This window comes from Eretmochelys imbricata, chromosome 27 (assembly GCF_965152235.1).
Source record: "Eretmochelys imbricata isolate rEreImb1 chromosome 27, rEreImb1.hap1, whole genome shotgun sequence".
Lineage (NCBI taxonomy): Eukaryota > Metazoa > Chordata > Testudines > Cheloniidae > Eretmochelys > Eretmochelys imbricata.
The window spans coordinates 2,964,199-2,985,016 of NC_135598.1; the positions used below are offsets into that span (position 1 = coordinate 2,964,199).

Here is a 20,818-nt window from a genome sequence, read left to right on the forward strand (position 1 = left end):
GTGGGACAGTAGATATCCTAGTTCAGGGGTAGGAAACTGCGCCCTGAACCCCCCCCAAGAAGAGGAAGCGCGGAACCCATGATAATCGTACCGGCAATTTGCAACACGTGGTGTGAGCAGTGGGATCTCTGCGCTGAGGACTTAAACCATGATTAACCAAAACCATCCTGTCCCCAAGATGGACGATGTGGTCAAGGCTCTAATACAAGCCACTGCGGCCCAGCAGGAAGCTACCCGAATCCAAGCAGCTGCCCAACAGGAAGCGACTCGGGTGCAGCAGGAGACTAATCAACTGTTGATGAATCAGGCTGCTGAGGACTGAGCGCTGCTACAAGAGCTGGCAAACCAGATGAAGGCCCTTATGGAGCGGAACCACAATTGTGACGGAACCCGGACTATACGGGCCAGCCACTGCCTACAGAAAATGACACGGGAGGATGATGTAGAGGCATTTGAGATAACAGCCCTGCGGGAGGCCTGGCCCCGAGATCAGTGGTCTGGTATCCTTGCCCCGTTCCTGTGTGGAGAGGCCCAGAAGGTCGTTTAGGATATGGCTGCAGAGACTGCGGAGGATTACCCCCAGCTGAAGGCAGAGATCCTGGCCAGATCCGAAGTAACCACGGCGTTGAGAGCCCAGAGGTTTCATGAATGGCAGTATACAGAGGACAAGACACCCCGATCACAACTGTTTAACCTGATCTACCTGACCCGGAAATGGCTGCCCCCTGAGGCCTTCAGCTCTGAAAAAATGATGGAGCTCCTGGTACTGAACCGGTATATGAGGGGGCTACCACCAGGCCTTCGGGCTTGGGTTGGCCAGAATGACCCCTCTACCTACGATGAGTTGGTCTCCCTTGTGCAAAGACAGCTGGCAGCCAGTGAACTGTTCCAGACCCCAGGGAGTGAGACACAGCAAACCAAGAAGACCGCCTCAAACCCAAGGCCCCGGATTGTCGAGAACTACAGAAGAACCATAACTGGGAGGAAAGACACTGAGGAATGGCCCCAGGCCAAGAAGGGACCTGGGGGATTGGGAAGAGAGGGCGGGGGGGGGCCAACCAAATAGCCCCAGGCAGAGGGCGGCAACCAGGATAAGGGGTTGGTGTTACGAGTGTGGGGAATTGGGGCATATAGCAGCCCAGTGCCCCAACAGGGAAGAGCCTGTGCAGTGCAATCTGAGGGATCCTGGGGAACAATGTGGCCTAATCGGCCTGGTAGGGGTCGCAATGACCTCACAGGGGTATACAAGGTCAGTAAAGATAAATGGTATTGTGACTAAAGCATTAGTAGATTCCAGGAGTGCTGTCACACTGGTCTTGGGGAAGTTGGTGGGGCAAGACCAACTAACCTGGGCCAAAACCACGGAGGTAACGTGCTTTCATGGCACCATAAATTTCTACCCTACAATCCCAGTATGGATTGAGATCCAGGGAAACACTACCAGGGTAACTGAAAAAAGAAAAGGAGTACTTGTGGCACCTTAGAGACTAACCAATTTATTTGAGCATGAGCTTTCGTGAGCTACAGCTGTAGCTCATGAAAGCTCATGCTCAAATAAATTGGTTAGTCTCTAAGGTGCCACAAGTACTCCTTTTCTTTTTGCGAATACAGACTAACACGGCTGTTACTCTGAAACCAGGGTAACTGAGTGGTTCCTAGGCTCCCCTACCCTGTCTTAATTGGTAGGGACTTCCCCGGGTTTGTGAACTTACTCCCCCCAGTAGAGCCAGGGTAGCAACCCCCGGGCTGAGAGAGAGGCACCTACAGATAGCCTCACTCCAATTTTTGCTGAATTTGCCCCAGAGCTATTTTCATCCCCCGGGAAACCCCGAAAGTCTAGGCGGGAAAAGAGGGCAGATAAAAGGCTAGGGACCAGGATTCTAGCACAGAACCAGCAAGCCTCCCTTGTTGGTAAGCGAACCTGTTCAGGAGGCCAGGAGATAATTCAGGCCTGTGAGGACTCAGAGGCGGTTCCTAGCCCAAGTAGGGGCAACCCAAGGGGCGGAGAAAAAATAGGTCCCATTGGGTTAGGTCAAGTAGTACCGCATGTGAGAATTTCGGGCAGGACCAAGCCAATGACCCGGTATATGTGAATGTGAGGGAGGAGGTAGTGAAAGTAAATGGTGTACCCGTGGAAGGAAAGACCAAAGGCCCAACGCCGTATTATGTGATCAAACGTGATCTGTTGTACCGAATAGTGCAAATTCGAGGGGAAGAAGTAGAGCAGCTCTTAGTCCCACGGAAACACACAAGGGCAGTACTAGTTAGCTCATAGTCATTTATTTGTGGGACATCTAGGAGTAGACAAGACACTTGATAGAGTCCTAAGAAGATTTTATTGGCCAGGAATATGCGCGAAGGTCCAACGCTATTGTACCTCCTGCCTGGAATGCCAGTTGCATAGCCCCTGACCTCACTTGCGGGCCCAATTAGTACCTTTGCCTATTATTGAAGTGCCTTTCAAAAGAATAGCCATGGACCTAGTGGGCCCGCTGGAAAGATCAGCACGGGGCCACCGAAACGTATTAGCAAAAAGAAAAGGAGTACTAGTGGCACCTTAGAGACTAGTCATCCTTGACTACGCCACATGGTATCCAGAAGCCATTCCTTTAAGAAACCCCACATCCAAGGCGATAGCAAAAGAACTACTTCAGTTTTTGCCAGAGTGGGCATCCCTAAGGAGATCCTGACTGACCAAGGAACCCCTTTCATTTTGAAATTAATGAAGGACTTATGTACCCTGCTCCGCATCCATGCCATACGAACCTCAGTCTACCATCCACAAACAGATGGACTGGTCGAGTGGTTTAACCACACCCTTAAAGGTATGATCCGGAAGGTGGTAGCACAGGACGGAAAAGACTGGGATACCCTTCTACCATACCTAATGTTTGCAATACAAGAAGTCCCCCAGGCATCCACCGGTTTCTCTCCCTTTTGAGCTACTATATGGATGTCACCCATGCGGAATATTAGATATCACCAACGGGGACTGGGAAGAACAGCCCAACCCAGGAAAGAATGTCATTGAGCACATGACACAGATGAGAGAGCGAATAGCTCGAGTAACCCCTGTAGTATGAGAACATTTGGAAAAAGCACAGGAGACCCAGCGGACATATTATAACCTCCAGGCGAAAGTATGGAAGTTTCAGCCGGGAGAACGGGTGATGGTGCTAGTGCCGACAGCAGAAAGCAAACTCCTGGCCAGCTGGCATGGGCCATATGAGATAGTGGAAGCCATTGGGGAAGTGGACTATAAGGTCAGACAACCAGACCGCCGAAGACCAGAGCAGATCTACCAAGTAAACTTACTGAAGCTCTGGCGTGACTGAGAGATGTGCCTGGTCATTCAGAGAGCTCAACCTCAGACGGACGACCCACAGGAGCAGGTGAGGATATCCCCCGAGTTAGCCCCAGAACAACAAATAGAGGTCATTGATATGATCCAACGGAACCAAGATGTGTTCTGTACAAAGCCGGGCCATACGGCACTGGTCCAACATCATATCGTCACCAGGCCCGGAATAAGGGTGACGATAAGACCGTACCGGATACTGGAAGCTAAAAGAGAGGAGATGAAGAAGATGTTGGACCTTGGGGTTATTGAAGAATCCCACAACCCAGTGGTCCAGCCCTATCATCCTAGTACCCAAGCCTGACGGCACTCTGAGGTTTTGCAACTAATTCCAGAAGTTGAATGAAGTATCCCAATTCGATGCCTATCCGATACCACGTGTCGACAAGCTAGTTGATCAGTTAGGCAAGGCCCGATACCTACCACTCTGGACCTGACCAAAAGATATTGGCAAATTCCCCTGGCCAAGAACGCCAAGGAGAAGACTGCTTTCTCTACACCTGATGGCCTGTTCCAATACACTGTCCTCCCTTTCGGATTCCATGGGGCCCCTGCAACATTCCCACGACTTATGGATAAATTGCTGCAACCCCATGCCAAGTATGCCCCCGCCTATTTAGACGATATAGTCATCCATAGCCCTGACTGGGAAACACACACCTAGGGAAAGTAGAAGCGGTACTAGACGCCCTGCGGAAGGCTGGCCTCGCTGCCAACCTTCTCAAGTGCATGATAGGACTAGCTGAGACCAGATACCTCGGGTATGTAGTAGGGAGAGGCTTGGTAAAACCCCAATGGAACAAAGTGGAGGCAATGCAAGATTGGCCTTGGCCAGTCCATAAAAAGCAGGTCAGAGCATTTCTCGGGTGAGTAGGGTACTATTGGAGATTCATCCCTCATTTTGCCACAAGAGCAGGGCCATTGACAGACCTGATAAAGGCTTGGGGCCCCGAGATAGTAAAATGATCTGATGCAGCAGAAGGAGCATTCGCAGATTTAAGGACAGCCCTTTGCTGCCATCCAGTACTCATAGCCCCAGACTTCAAGAAAGAACTTGTCCTACAAACAGATGTCTCAGAAGTAGGGCTAGGAGCCGTCCTTTCGCAAATGGTAGGGGAGGAGGAACACCCGATCCTGTATCTCAGCCAGAAGCTCCTCCCCAGGGAACAAAAGTACGCCATTGTTGAAAAGGAATGTCAGACAATAAAATGGACCATGGAAACTCTCCGCTACTTACCTACTGGGGCGGCGATTTAACCTGGTGACAGACCATGTCCCGCTCCAGTGGATGCACAGAAACAAGAAGAAGAATGCAAGAGTGACTAGATGGTTCCTATCTCTGCAACCCTTTCATTTCCGAGTAAAGCATAGGGCCAGAAGCCAAGACAGCAACGCAGATGGCTTGTCATGAAAGCATTGCCTCTTGTCCCAAGTAACCCAACCCCATGGTGTTGAGCAGGGGGGCAAGATATGTGATACAGCATGGCCAGAAGGCATCAGGAGAGTGATATAGGAGAGATATGTAAGTCCCAGGATGAGGAGAAGCCTTATTCCCTGTAGAGGGAAGAAAGGTTTTAATAGATTAATTAAAAGCACCTGAAGCCAATTAGAGCACCTGAAGCTAGCCACCTGATAAAAAACCCCTGCTTCCATCAGCCAGGGGAAGGAGTTGGAGCAGAGAGCAGTTTGAAGGAGTGGGGCTAGAAGGGGCTAGAAGACAAAGACCCTAGGTAAAGAGACACCCGGCTTGTGCAGAGAGAGAGGGCAGGAAGCCCCACAAGCTGAAGAGCAGGAGAGGTAAGTAGCCCAGGGGAAGGAAGCAGTAGTTCAAGTGGTTTACCACTATCCCTAGGGCCCCTGGGCTGGGACCTGGAGTAGAAGGCGGGCCTGGGTCCCTCCCTCTCCACTACCCTTCTCTGGGTTGCTAGTGGGACAGTAGATACCCTAGTTCAGGGGTAGAAAACTACGCCCTGAATCCCCCCTCCCCTCAAGAAGAGGAAGCGTGGGACCCATCATAATCGTACCGGCAATTTGCCACAAACAGTACATGAAAAGATGGGAGTTATATCTTCCTACTGTATTTTCCACTCCATGCATCTGATGAAGTGGGTTTTAGCCCACAAAAGTTTATGCCCAAATAAATTTGTTAGTCTCTAAGGTGCGTGCCACAAGTACTCCTCGTTGTTTTTGCTGATACAGACTAACACGGCTACCCCTCTGAAACCTGTAATCATCGATACTGAATCAGTCTTGTCTACAGCTCCATTTTAGGTGGCACCAGAGCAGCATTGTGAGAGATTGAGACCTTCCTTTTCTGAAGGTAATGTGGCTAGTGGTTAGAGCAGTGAATTGGAAGTCAGGAATCCATGGCTCTGTTCTAGCTCTGTTACTAGCTTTAATATTAACAAACATATTGCTGTAAATTTGCTTTACGTTTTATGGAGCATAGATAAGACATGTTTCTTACACCAAAAAACTTAAAAAAATTTACGTAAACATTCTTCTGGCTGGATTGCAAGTTACTTGGTCTTGCACTTAGCTGTAGATTTCGGATTTCATGAGACCGTGGTAAGTAACTTATCCTCTGTAATCCTCAGTCATCTCTTTCTTAGACGGCCTTAAAACATGTATTAAAGTGACAGCCAAGATTTATTTACTTGGGAGGTAAACATTAACCAAAGCAAAGCTAAGCTGATGATATGATCACCTCAGTAGAAGTCCTGTGTTGTTAGATGCGTGTGCCACATCCCTGGGTGAGCTAAGAAAGGGCTAAACCACTTCACTAGGTAGAAGAGAGGAAGGTAGCGCTGAAGTTGTCTGCACTATCAGATCTGGACGGAAGAGCTGAGAGCAATTCCTTGCTAAGATGCTGGGAGTGGAACAGACAGCTTTGCTTCTTAAGTGGGGAAAGCTGTAAAAGGAAATAAAGGCTTCCAGAAGAGAGGGGAGAGAAGGACTTCTGAGAAGAGAAGAGGAACTGCTCTTTAGTGTCCTTTAGGGGGCGACTCCTGACTTCAGCCCCCGTTAGGTGGGGGAAAAGGAGCATATACCCACTTTTTTTGAACTGAGGAGGGTTCTTGTGCTGTCAGAAGCTGTAATGATTGAAGGACTGTTCCTTTTCCCCCAAAGGGACACTTGGCTGATTTGTGTGGCCAGCCAGTGGCCCTGTTACGTCGATGATGTCCTGAGCACCTGGTGGCTCCTTGATATCAGTATTTGTTTTGTAATACATTTGTGTTCATCTTTTAAAAAGTGTGCATCCTATTTATAGACACTGCGGTTTAGACTAAATAAGCACCTAGCTTCATTCTAAAGACTGCAGAAAATTGCTGGGGCAGGCCATGGTGTTAACATCCAGGTGAGGTATGAACTGTACAGATAAATGTAAGACCCAGTGATCTGGAAGCCATCCAGTGATATTATTTTAATCTTAATTTAGCTATCTGGCTGCATTTTTATTATTAAACTGTTAAAAGATGAGGGCAGTCTCTATCTCTTGATGATGCAATGATTGTTAAAAGCCTGAAATTAGGCTGTTTCATTTGCTATCACAGTCCCATTTGGGGTGATGTGTTTTGATCGTGTAGCCAAAGGCACTGTGTGTGTTTTGGGAGCTCATACTTGGGGCTGATTTATTTTCAGTTTTATCACATTCCATCAGAAGAAAACTGATAAATGTTCTGTCATTGCCATAAATCTAGTTAGTGCCTTCTGTACGGAATATACATGCATTTAAAAAAAAATCATCCCCATGTAGTGGATAATGGGGAAGGGAGGGAGAAAATTAACAAAGGCCTAATAAGAACTGTTTGGAGAAATATGTGATTTGTTTTGTCAAACAGTCCGTTCTGCAGGGTCCATTTAAATTAAAACCTCTGCTGGCTGCTTAAGATCTAGACCCATGCATGCGCCTACTTTCTGAGGAAGAAACAGGAGCAAATCCCTTCAGTTTAACTTCATGTCAGTAGCACTTAAATATTACATAGCGGTCAACTGGAGGCAGTGGATCTAGGCAGGAATAATGGAAGGCTTACGTGGGAGAGGAGGGGGACATTTCTGTGTGTTAATGGAAAATCTTTTCTGTCTGGCAGGTAAAGTCTTGGAACCCTAATCATACACTAACCTGCTTGAAGATTAATATATATATATCATCTTTCCCCCACTGTACACAAGACCGGTACATTGTGTGCAGATGTCCATTTCACATTGGTGCACCTGAGTGGTAACCTCATACCAGAATTCTTTGATTTTAATTCAGGGAGGAATTACGCCACTAGGTAGGAAGGCCCCTGACCCGCTAAGGCAATTTTATTATTAAGAGAGAGAAATACATGTTATTAAACTTAGTCTCATTTTGGCTAAATGTCATTCTGGCTCGAGTCTCCATTTATGATTTCTATCACAGTGCCATTACAGTGGTGGCTCTGCCATTGTCTTTTTGGATCTTCGTCATCAGTTTCCCCCAACTTCATTATCTGTGTAGTTTCCTATTTTTCCCCTCCTGCTTTGCCGTTCCCCATGGCATAGCATGATAATCCAGTATCCATGACATTAATGACCTTACATTTAGCGGTAGTCCTGATGCTAAGCCTAACCAGTTAGAAATGCTTGGTCAGAGAATAAATTGAGTTTATAAGATCTGCTTGACATTTAGCCACACTGGTCTGATCTGGATAAATTGCAAAATGGAGATAAAACTTAATCAAAACTCCTGCTTTGTTGTGGAACTGAGTTGTGATTTAAGACATAACATTTGTAGTCTGTCATCACCTGTCTATTTTAACCAGGGCCTGTTTGTTTTAAATGTTTTTAAATTTTGGCTAGGTGTAGCTCTAGTTGTGCAAGAAAATCTTCTGATTGTAACAGCGTGTAGGATTTCTGTTTGAAAGGAATTCATTGCTTTGGCTTCCAGAAGAAATGTTCTCACTTAATAGGGAGATAATTTAGCACTCTCACAGTGCAATTCAGCAACACAAACATCCCTGTGAAGTGCAGATGAATAGTAATGTCCTCAATTGTCAGATGGCGAAAGCAGAGGCAGAAATGTGAAGTGACTTGCCAAGGCCACAGAAGGAGTTAGTGTTGGAGCTGGGACTCCAACGCTTAGAATCATAGAACTGGAAGGGACCTTGAGAGGTCATCTAGTTCAGTCCCCTCACTCAAGGCGGGACTAAGTACTTCCTGGTCCTGTGCTCATAATGCTCAATGGATAGCTTTCTAGTTGTCTCGAGGTGGAGTATTGTGTATTGGAACCTGTCACCTCCTTAAAGACTTCCACTCTGCAGTAGTGGTGAGTGGCCATGGTCCGTGATGTGAAGCTTGACAGTAGCTAGGCAGCTGGTGTGCTGAGACCATGGCCTATCATGCTGACCAGCATTGTCTTATTGTTTCCTTGTGCTCCCCAGTCTGTCCATATCTATCTGTTATCTCTTGTTGTATACTTAGATTTTCAGCTCTTTGGGGCAGGGACTGTCTTTTTGGTGTGTGTGTTTGAACAGAGCCTAGCATAAAGGGACCCTGGTCCTTGACTGGAGTACCTAGATGCCACGAAAATATAAATAACATCCCATGGGCCATCCCTGTGCCTAGAGACTTCACCTTTTCCCTCTGAACTGCTCTCTGTGCTGTTGGCCCTTTACATGGGAGACATGCCTATAAATCCCACATGACTAAACTAATGCTGCCAAGTGGCTGCTCAGGAGCTCTGATCTTATTTTCCTGATTTAACCAATGTCAGATGAGTCTTATGAAAAGTGAACTGTCTGTGGTTGCTTAGAAAGGGGGGGAAAATACTTCAACATGACACCCCTTGCTGAGCAGCTCTCTGATTAAAGGATATCCTGCCACCCCAAACTAACTCTCCTACAAACCTGTTGGAGTCTCTGGGTAGGTTTTGGCTCTTGGTTTTCCATAGAGAATAGCCTTTGCAGTATTTTCTCAGAACTCCAGCTACAGGCAAGTAAAATTCCTTTTTGGTGTATCTTTCCTCCCCCCGATCCCCCGTGCCATTATCCCTGTCACAAAGGGTGAGGTGAAATGAGCCCTTATGTGTACATTTCATGGGGAACAAGAGGTTTCCCTTCCTTATAGCTGCAGAAGAGAAATCATCAACCCTTATCTAAAAGCATGTGACAGGTTTGTAGCAAGTATGATGATGATAATTGGGACTGAGCTCAAAACTCCAGATGTCCCTAAAAGCTCTACAAAAAGCACGTCAAATGACAACCTTACAGAAACTGAATTGGTCCGAAGAGAAGGAACTTGGCCAGTCCGAGAAGCTTGTCTCCTCTCATCCTGCCCCTTTTTGCAGGTGTGCTACATTGCGTTCAATACAGCTGTTGGAAGAAACTCTCAAATCTGTTTGTGAACATGTGCCCTGACTTGCCAGTAGCCTTTTGTTTGCCTTCGTCAACTCTGAGCACAGTGGAGCCATCTAAGTGTGCTTGGGATTCTCTTTCGAAGCATCATTCATCATACAAATCCTGCCCCACACTTCTTGGCTACACAGGAGATCATATTCTCCCACAAATGTATTAACAGTTCCTCTTCTGGCACTAATTGGACAGGAATCACTTCTAATTTATCATTGCCTTGCTAGTTCCTGTGTAAAATGGTCTTTGCTAACCAGTATTTTGTTTTGTTTTTGACTTCTGAATATCTGAAAGTTGAGTAACAAATTTTTGTGAACCCAGCTTCCTTGATAACATCTTTGTTGTGGCAAAACAGTTTCATTGTTCTCAGCCCAGAAATTTTGTTTTGTTGCAATGCGTAACAAATTGAACTGTAGTTTTCTGAGGTTGCTTGAGAGGGCTGGATACTCTTCGTTTTGGTATTCTTCTCTTTTGAAGCTGCAGAATTTTTTATTCACTGAATGTGTTATAGAGGCACAACATGAAAACATAAGACAGCAGCAAGAAAAACACAGTGGGGAAACAAACTAACACAGATCAATGACAATGCCTTGCTATGCTCATTTATTCAAATTGAAATTAACATAATTTGCCCAAGATTGCTCAGTTTGTGGCAGCACTAGAAATTGAACTCAGATCCTGTGTGTGCCAGTTTGGCACCTTAAAAAGATGACCACCTTACTTCTCTATTAACCAGTATATTAAATGCTGCAAGAGTTTTAATATGGGGTTTACACTAGGAAAAAATAATCTAATAGTAAAGCAGAAAGTCAACATGGATAAAAGGAAACTAATCTCTGAAAATAAACATGATCTATGTAGTTAGCTATATCTGGCACCGAACTGGTTCCAATGACTAATGGCTTTTTCTCCATAGAACAATTAAACACTCAAAGGTTTCTAAATATGTTTTTAGACTGATCTAATCTACTGTGAATCAAACATAGTTCTGAAATGTGTTCAAATATATCAGTACCAATTTTCCGAAGTAGTTTTGGTCTCCCAATTTTCCACTGGGCATACAAAGCAAATTAACTTAGTTCATTCATCAAGGTTAGATTTCCAGCATCAGTCGATCCTCCCCCCCCGCCCCATTTACTCTCTCCTGGCCCAGAATGTATGTGTGGGATCATGAGTGAGTGGGGGATGTGGCTCATGGAGTGGAGCTGTCTCCAGTGAATCCATGTGTTCAAGCATTCCCAAGCTCACAGCAGCCATTCTCGCTGCTGAAAGCTTCCCTGCCTATAGGTGGTGGGGATGTCATAGCTGGGATTCCATGCTTGCTGTCAGTCTAACCCAATTGTCTTATGGGGTCCAGAAAGAACTTTCTTCTGCAAGGCAAGATTGGCAAGGTGTCCGGTGGTTTTTTTCCTCTTTCCTCTGAGTGTCTGTCTACACAGCAACTAGACACCCGTCGCTGGCCCTTGGCAGCTGAGTCAGGCTTCTGGGGCTGTTTCGTTGCTGTGTCGACTTCCAGGCTCTAGGACCCTGAGACATGAGAGGCTCCCAGAGATCAGGCTTCCGCCCAAGCCCGAAAGTTGACACAGCAATGAAACAGCCCTGCAGCTTGAGCCTCAGTCGGCTGACCTGGGCCAGCCGTGGGAGTCTCGTTGCTGTGTCGACATATCCCGAGGGTCCTGGAGACCTGGTGGATGGGGATAATAAGGATGAGACAGGAGTACTGTTTTCAGGACAGAGAAGGGTAGGGAAGGTGTGGGGAGCAATACATGTCAAATGCAGCTGGTGTCCAAGTGTGGGTGAGGGACTGTAAGGGATTCTGTTAGCCTGTGAGGTGAGAGGCAGTTTTAAGTCTGCACATCCTGAGCGCCCGATTGTTTGAGCCTCATCCTCCCTCACATGGGGAGGGTGGTGAAATTCAGTAGTGGACTAAATCACAAATTGCATGGCAGGGGTTTAGCCAAGGAAGGCGTCTCCCAGTGAGCTCTTCCTTTGTTCTTTAACATGCTTGGTGGTGGCAGCAGAGGGTTCAAGGATAAGGCAAAGTTCATACCTTGGGGAAGTTTTTAACCTAAGCTGGTAAGAATAAGCTTAGGGGGTCTTTCATGCGGGTCCCCACATCTGTATTCTAGGGTTCAGAGTGGGGAAGGAACCTTGACATTTAACCCTTTGCTGGAGCTACTGAATGTTAGGTCGTTTGGAGCGTGTCAGTCCCTGTCTTTAATATTACAGTTAATAAAGTTGCATTCTGCTGTTTTAAATCCATTTGTGTGTCTTTGTTTGCTCCCCTGTTTGTCATCATCAGTTGAAAATTAGGGCTCTTGCAGCAAACACTAGAACATGTGTATTTTTCACAGGGCTGTGTATGATGGAGCTGCTGTAGGCTTAATTTTCAATTACAGTGGAATAGCTAGCTCAGGGTATGTCTACACTACGAAATTAGGTCGAATTTATAGAAGTCGATTTTTTAGGAAGCGATTTTATACAGTTGATTGTGTGTCCTCACTAAGACCATTACGTCGGTGGAGTGCGTTCACAGTACCGTGGCTAGCATCGACTTTTGGAGTGTTGCACTGTGGGTAGCTATCCCACAGTTCCTTCAGTCTCCGCTGCCCATTGGAATTCTGGGTTAAGCTCCCAATACCTGATGGGGCAAAAACATTGTCACGGGTGGTTTTGGGTACATGTCATCAGACGCCCCTCCCTCCGTGAAAGCAACGGCAGACAATCGTTTCGCTCCTTTTTTCCGTATGGACACCATATTGCTTTCAGCAGACGGTGCAGTAGGACTGCTCACCGTCATCATCGAACCACCGCTTCCGCTGTCACTCTGCTCTCCTGCTCGTGTCTCGATAGCGAATTTCTCCATGTTGGCTGTCATGGGCTCCCACTTCTGCTGCCACTCTGCTCTCCTGCTCTCATGAATCCACCTCGCGGGTCCTCTCATCATTCTCAATAAATATCTATTCTTGTGGCATCCATTGTCAGCCGCTGATTCCGCTGCAACTCTGCTCTCCTGCAGACGCCGTACCACAGCAAGCATGGAGCCCGCTCAGATCACCGCGGGAGTTATGAGCATTGTAAACATCTTGCGCATTATCCTGCAGTAGGTGCAGAACCAAAACCTGCAGAAGCAGGCGAGGAGGCGGCGGCAGCGTGGTGATGAGAGTGATGAGGACATGGACACAGACTTCTCTCAAAGTATGGGCCCCGGCAGTTTGGACATCCTGGTGGCAAGGGGCAGGCTCATGCTGTGGAATGCCGATTCTGGGCCCGGGAAACAAGCACAGACTGGTGGGACCGCATAGTGTTGTAAGTCTGGGATGATTCCCAGTGGCTGCGAAACTTTCGCATGTGTAGGGGCACTTTCATGGAACTTTGTGACTTGCTTTCCCGTGCCCTGAAGTGCAGGAATACCAAAATGAGAGCAGCCCCTACAGTTCACAAGCGAGTGGTGATAGCCCTCTGGAAGCTTGCAACGCCAGACAGCTACCTGTCAGTTGGGAATCAATTTGGAGTAGGCAAATCTACTGTGTGGGCTGCTGTGATCCAAGTAGCCAACGCAATCACTGAGCTGTTGCTATCAAGGATAGTGACTCTGGGAACCGTGCAGGTCATTGTGGATGGCTTTGCTGCAATGGGATTCCCTAACTGTGGTGGGGCTGTAGACGGAATGCATATCCCTATCTTGGGACCAGACCAGCAGGGCAGCCATTACATGAACCACAATGGGTACTTTTCAATGGTGCTGCAAGCACTGGTGGATCACAAGGGAAGTTTCACCAGCATCAACGTGGGATGGCCGGGAAAGGTACATGACACTCGCATCTTCAGGGACTCTGGTCTGTTTGAGCAGCTGCAGGAAGGGGCTTACTTTCCAGACCAGAAAATAACCATTGGGAATGTTGAAATGCCTATAGTTATCCCTGGGGACCCAGCCTACCCCTTAATGCCCTGGCTCATGAAGCCATACACAGGCAGCCTGGACAGGAGTCAGGAGCTGTTCAACTCTAGGCTGAGGAAGTGCAGAATGGTGTTAGAACGTGCCTTTGGACTTTTAAAAGCGCGCTGGCACAGTTTACTGACTTGGTTAGACCTCAGCGCAACCAGAATTCCCACTGTTATTGCTGCTCGCTGTGCGCTCCACAGTCTCTGTGAGAGTAAGGGGGAGACGTTTATGGCGGGGTGGGAGGTTGAGGCAAATCGCCTGACCGCTGATTTCGTGCAGCCAGACACCAGGGTGGTTAGAAGAGCCCAGCAGGAAGTGCTGCGCATCAGAGAAGCTTTGAAAACCAGTTTCATGACTGGCGAGGGTACTGTGTGACAGTTCTGTTTGTTTCTCCTTGATGAAAACCTGCCCCCTTGGTTCTCTCTACTTCCCTGTAAGCCAACCGCCCTCCCCCCTGCGATCACCGCTTGCAGAGGCAATAAAATCATTGTTGTTTCAAATTCATGCATTCTTTATTCATTCGTCACACAAATAGAGGGAAAACTGCCAAGGTAGCCCGAGAGGGGTGGGGGAGGAGGGAAGCACCGGGTGGGGTGGTGGATGAGGGGAGGAGGGAAGGACAAGGCCACACTGCACTTCAAAACTTATTGAATTCCAGCCTTCTGTTGCTTGGGCAGTCCTCTGAGGTGGAGTGGTTGGGTGCCTGCAGGCTCTCTTCTCCCCCCCACCCCCCACCACATTCTTGGGCATCTGGGTGAGGAGGCTATGGAACTTGGGGAGGAGGGCGGACAGTTACACAGGGGCTGCAGCAGCGGTCTGCGCTCCTGCTGCCTTTCTGCAGCTCAACCATACGCTGGAGCATATCAGTTGATCCTCCAGTAGCCTCAGCATTGCATCCTGCCTCCTCTCATCACGCTGCCACCACCTTTCATCTTGATCCCGCCACCGCTCCTCTTGCTCCCCCTCCTGTCCTCGCGTTCATTTTGTGCTTTCCTGGACTCTGACATTGCTTGCCTCCACTCATTCTGCTGAGCTCTTTCAGTGCAGGAGGACTGCATGAGCTCAGAGAACATTTCATTGCAAGTGTGGTTTTGTTCAGGATGATAGGGGGAGCGTTGAAACATTTGCAGCTGCAGGTGGAAAAAAAGGGAGAGTAGTATTTAAAAAGACACGTTTTAGAGAACAATGGGTAGACTCTTTCACAGTGAACCAAGCTGTTAACATTACATAGCACATGTGCTGTTGGTACAAGGTCGTGCCCCCCCCCCCGCCCAATTCTCTGGGATAATCGCTTCACCCCTCCCCCCATCGCGTGGCTAATAGCGGTGATGATTTGTTTTCAGCGACAGGCAAACAGCCCAGCAGGAACGGCCACCTCTGAATGTCCCCTTCATAAAATTCCCCTATTTCAACCAGGTGACCATGAATGATATCACTCTCCTGAGGATAACACAGAGAGATAAAGAACAGATGTTGCTTGAATGCCAGCAAGCACTGGGACATACACTGCCATGCTTTCTTATGCAGTGATTCCAGACTACGTGCTACTGGCCTGGCGTCGTTAAGTGTCCTACCATGGAGGAGGGAATAAGGCTGCCCTCCCCAGAAACAGGGGTGAGATAGTGGTAGGGGCACCCCCTAGAATTGCATGCAGCTCATCATAGAAGCAGCATGTCAGGGGGTCTGACCCGGAGCGGCCGTTTGCCTCTTCGGATTTTTGGTAGGCTTGCCTGAGGTCCTTAAGTTTCACATGGCACTGCTGCAGGTCCCTGTTATAGCCTCTGTCCTTCATGCCCTTGGAGATTTTTTCAAATATTTTGGCATTTCGTCTTTTAGCACGGAGTTCTGATAGCACGTATTCGTCTCCCCACACAGCTATCAGATCCAGTACCTCCCATTCGGTCCATGCTGGAGCTCTTTTGCAATTCTGGGACTGCATGGTCACCTGTGCTGATGAGCTCTGGATAGTCACCTCTGCTGATGTCCTCACCACGCTGGCCAAACAGGAAATGAAATTCAGAAGTTCCTGGTGCTTTTCCTGTGTACCTGGCTAGCGCATCTGAGTTGAAAGTACTGTCCAGAGCAGACACAATGGAGCACTCTGGGATAGCTCCCGGAGGCCAATACCGTCTAATTGCGTCCACACTACCCCAAATTTGACCTGGCGATGTTGATTTCATCGCTAATCCCCTTGTTGGGGAGGAGTACAGAAATCAATTTTAAGAGCTCTTTAAGTCGACAAAAATGGCTTCGTCATGTGGACGGGTGCAGGGTTAAATCGATCTAATGCTGCTAAAATCGACCTAAACTCGTAGTATAGACCAGGGCTAAGATTTTTGTGTTTGACACTGAATGCATCACCATGTCATCTGAGCCCCTAAAATCCTGCATCTTTGTTGGAGTCCTGGTTTAGGATTACTGTGGAAAGTCTTGGAACTTGCTCGTGATGTAAAATCTCATCCATAAATGTTGCATTAAATGCATTTGTATGTATTCAATAAATAGTCCTGTGTTGTGTTCATAGTGGGGTTTGGTTAATTTTTCCTATTGATCCTGTAGTAGTTCAGTTTTCTTGGCTGACAAAAAGACACTCAGTTGTGTTGCTAGGTTAAAATTGCTCACTTTGAAAGATCTCTTGCTGGATAAGCTACTTTGGTTTATATCTTGCCTGTCTGGTACCAATTTTATTCAGCTATATCTGTGCTGCTAAGATTGTTCGTGTTTTCATAAGTTGCAGCCATGCTACATCTAAGGATTTTACTTCTTCCTTTAGGGCCTTTTTGAGAAGCCGCCTAATGTAATGAAATCTTCCTTTTTAATGTTCAGGGTCAATCAGTTTATGGTATATCGCATCTCCCTAGGCAGGGCCATCTTAATAACTTTGCAGGCCCCTGGATGCAGTGTAAATTTGGTGCCCCTATTATATTACAGTAGGAAATAAACAGTAATTATTGTCTTTAAAATTTTATTGTGAACCAAAACACAACATAGTTGTAACAGAAAAGAATGTATATATATTTTGCTGGTTTAAAAGCATCACTTTCTAGATTTGCAAGCAGCAAAGTCACAAATCACATCTGCAAATTCAATTTCCTGAAGCGCTTCGGACTCAGTATTCATCAGAGCCTGCATAAAATATTTTTTCCCACATCACTGCTGTGGTCCTCTTTCTGCAGGGGACCCTGGACACATGGCCAGTTTGCCCCTGGCTTAAGACATCCTTGCATATGCTGAACCTGATTCTGTTGTGGTTGCTATTACTTAGTGGCTCAGCTACAGTTAGTACTTGTATTAACTTGTGTGTGTTGTTTAAGCCTCTTCCCTTGTGTGCTCTAGAGCTAGCTGTTCTAAGCAAGCTTTTAAAGTTTCACACTGTTGCTTCTTTCAGCTTTGTTCCATTGTGCCAGTTGACCAGTTTATCTGGGGGTAGTTAAACTCCATTATCATCATTTTCTTAGACTGTGCTGCCTATTTGATCTCTCTTGACATTTTGCAGTCAATTTCCTTTTCTTTGTTTTGAGGTGGTATGTATAGCCTGATGAATATTTTTGCAACTTGGTGTTTGTATTTGTCCTGGTTTAGTTGGGTGGGTCTCACCACTCAGAATGTTTATCTCACTGTTCTGTAGAATCTTTTTCAACCCACCATTACTCCCCCACTTCTTCAGCCTAGTCTATAGCCAGGGATTACAGTGTCCAACAGACTTTTTTTTTAAATTCTGCCATCTTTCCATAAGAGATATGATATGGTCTTCCATTGCAAGGCACTCTAGTTCATCTATTTTTACTTTTAAGCTTTCCATATTTGTATATATAAATGTATAGTTTCATTTTAACCAGATGCCTAGTTTTATTTACCTGTCTTAGGATTTATACTGCCACCGATCATCACTGTATTTTATTGCATACATATTTTTCTCTCATATGGGTCATTAGGTAGTTAGAACCTACTACCTTCAGATGCGTAGCACAGAGTGATAGATTTGCCATCACTTAAAAACTTAGAATCAGGACTGGATGGCTTTCTAAACTCTATTCTAGGTCCCCCATAAGTTCTGGGCTTGATGTAGGTGTCACTGTGTGAAATTCTCTGGCCTGTGCTATGTAGGCAGTCATACTAGATGGGGATCCAGTGCTGTTTCTACTGGGGTCCTGGATGGATGTACTCTTGACCCAATGCTGTTAAATATCTTTATCAATGAAGTGAAAGAACATAGGGATAGTCAGACTGGATCAGACCCGTGGACCATCTAGTCTAGTGCCTTGACTCAGAATGTCGCCTGCACCAGATGCTTCAGAGGAAGGTGCAAGAAACCCTGGGGTATGTAGATGTAGGATAATCTGCCTAAACCTAACAGCTAAAAGAGGGCTTGAGCTCTGAAGCATAAGTTTTATATTCCTTCCAGAAATTACTATATTAACTATAACACTGGATAGTGTTGGTATCCATAGAAATGGCCAACCCCTCTTTTGAATCTTACCAAATTCTTGGCCTGAGTGATATCTTGTGGCAATGTGTTCCACAGTCTAATTATGCATAGTGTGAAAATATCAAATCATTGCTAGTAAAGTTTACAGATGACATGAACTGGTCGACTGGTAAATAAGTCAGTTGTACGAGCAATCAGGATCACATGGTAAACTGAACTCATTTGAGTAACATGCCTTACAGTTAGAGAAATTTTAAGAAGCTCACCAATTCATCAAAAAGAAGATTAAATCTAGCACACAAAGGCTGAAATCTAAAGGTGGACAAATTCAAACTAAAAATTAAGAGAATAACCACTAGAACAAGTTCTCCTGGAACGTGTTGGATTCTCCATCACCTGAAGTCTTTAAATCACGGGGAAAAAATAAGCTCTAACTCAACCAAAAGTTCACATCACTGTGTGAAATTCTCTGGCCTGCATTATGCAGGAAGTCAGGCTAGATGATTTAATGGTCTCTACCAACCTTAAAAATATATTAATCTATTAAAAGAGTTTCCAGAATGAGAACAAGGAAAGGCCCAGTGTTTCAGGTACAGGAGCCATTTTAGCAGCACGTTTTCTCTTCTCCCTGCTCCTATTTAACCTGCACAGGCTCACACAAAACCTTCTGTTTCCCATTAACAGGTACTTTTTCATATCTTTCAGTTACTTTGCTTCTTATGTTTCCTTTTTTTCTAGGCTGCAAGCACGTGAAAGGCATCCTGTTATATGGACCGCCAGGCTGTGGTAAAACACTGATGGCTAGACAGATTGGCAAGATGCTGAATGCCAGAGAGCCAAAGGTGGTCAATGGTCCAGAAATCCTCAACAAATATGTAGGAGAGTCTGAGGCCAACATCCGCAAGCTCTTTGCTGATGCAGAAGAGGAGCAAAGGAGGGTAATGCAATAATAAATAAGTAGCAAGGTCAATATGCCTAGGTATGAAGAATGACGGAAGGTTTACTTTTCAATAAGTCTTGGAACACCAGGGAAGTTCCAGAAGACTGGAGGAAAGCTAATGTTGTGCCAATATTTAAAAAGGATAAACAGCTAAGATAATGGAGCAGTTGATAAGGGGCTTGATTAATAGAGAACTAAAGGAGGGTAATATAATTAATGCCAATCAACATGGATTTATGAAAAATAAATCCTTTTAAACTAACTTGATTTCTTTTTCTGATGAGATAACAAGTTTGGTTGATAAAGTTAATAGTGTTAACGTAATATACTTGAACTTTTGTAAGGCATTTGACTTGGTACTGCATGACATTTTGATTAACATACTACAAAGATATAAAATTAACACGGCACACATGAAATGGATTAAAAGTTGGCTAACTGATAGGTCTCAAAATGTTGTTGCAAACACAGAATGATCATCGAACGGGAGTGTTTCTAGTGCCCCTTCTTTCCCCCCTCTCCCACGGATTGGTTCTTGGCTATTTATCATTTTTATTAATAACATGGAAGAAAACATAAAATCATCACAGATAAAGTTTGCAGGTGACACAAATTGAGGGAGTGATGTATAATTAAGGGGCAGGTCACTGATACAGAGCAATCTGGGTTGCTTGGTTAGCTTGTGGAAGCTCACAACGTGTTTTAATAGAAATGTAAATTTCTGCAATTGGAACAAAGAATGTAGGCTTTACTTACAGGATGGGAGACTCTGTCCTGGGAAACAATGATTCTGAAAAAGATTTGGGGGTCATGGGAGACATTCAGTTGAACATGAGCTCCCAGTGTGAAGCCAAATCTCAGGGAGGAGCAGAGAGGTTATTTTATCTTGCATCCGATGAAGTGAGCTGTAGCTCACGAAAGCTTATACTCAAATAAATTGGTTAGTCTCTAAGGTGCCACAAGTACTCCTTTTCTTTTTACCTCTGTATGTGGCACTGATGTGACCACTGCTGGAATCCTGTGTCCAGTTCCAGTGTCCATGATTCAAGAAGGATGTTGATAAATTGGAGATACAGTCAGAGAAGAGTCATGAAAACGATTAAAGGATTAGAAAACCTGCCTTACAGTGATAGACTCAAGGAGCTCAACCTGTTTAACAAAGAGAAGGTTAAGGGATGATTTGATTACAGTCTGTAAGTATCTACATGGGGAACAAATATATGGCAATGGACTCTTCGGTCTATCAGAGAAAGATATAACATGATCTAATGGCTGGAAAGCTAGACAAATTCAGAGTGGAAATAAGGCATAATTTTTTGAAGTGAGTGTAATTAATCAACGGAACAACTTACCAAGGGTCATGATGGATTTTCCATCACTGATTGTTTTGAAATCAAGATTGGATGTTTGTCTAAAAGATCTGTTTTAGGAATTATTTTTTGGACTTTCTATAGTGTGTGCTGTGCAGGTCAGACTGGATAACCATAATGGTCCCTTCTGGCCTTGGAATCTAGGACTAATTGGAAGATTATTGCCCCGTGCATTGAGAGAGTGACTCACTGATCAGCATTTGGTGTTATTACTCCCGGGAATCACTTTGTGAATCTGAACGCCAATAGTTTCCCCTATTAACAATAAAACTATCCCCATTCTGTCCCTTCCAGGCTACATGTGTACCCTAAAAGTACTGCAGTTTCACTTATGTACTGAGTCATGATTTGAGCTGTAAGTAGGGTTGCCAACTTTCTATTCGCACAAAACCGAACACCCTTGC

The 20,818-nt window shown here is 45.7% G+C and overlaps 1 protein-coding gene across 4 annotated transcripts in view; it reads left to right on the forward strand.

Annotated features, from left to right (window-relative positions):
* The window catches only part of NSF (N-ethylmaleimide sensitive factor, vesicle fusing ATPase), a 184,657-nt gene that overhangs the window by 76,142 nt on the left and 87,697 nt on the right, over nt 1-20,818 (forward strand). For all 4 annotated transcript variants that reach the window (XM_077806325.1, XM_077806326.1, XM_077806327.1 and 1 more), the window contains one exon: nt 18,843-19,042. In XM_077806325.1, the coding sequence (XP_077662451.1) occupies nt 18,843-19,042 (200 nt within the window). The remainder of the gene's footprint in view (nt 1-18,842; nt 19,043-20,818) is intronic.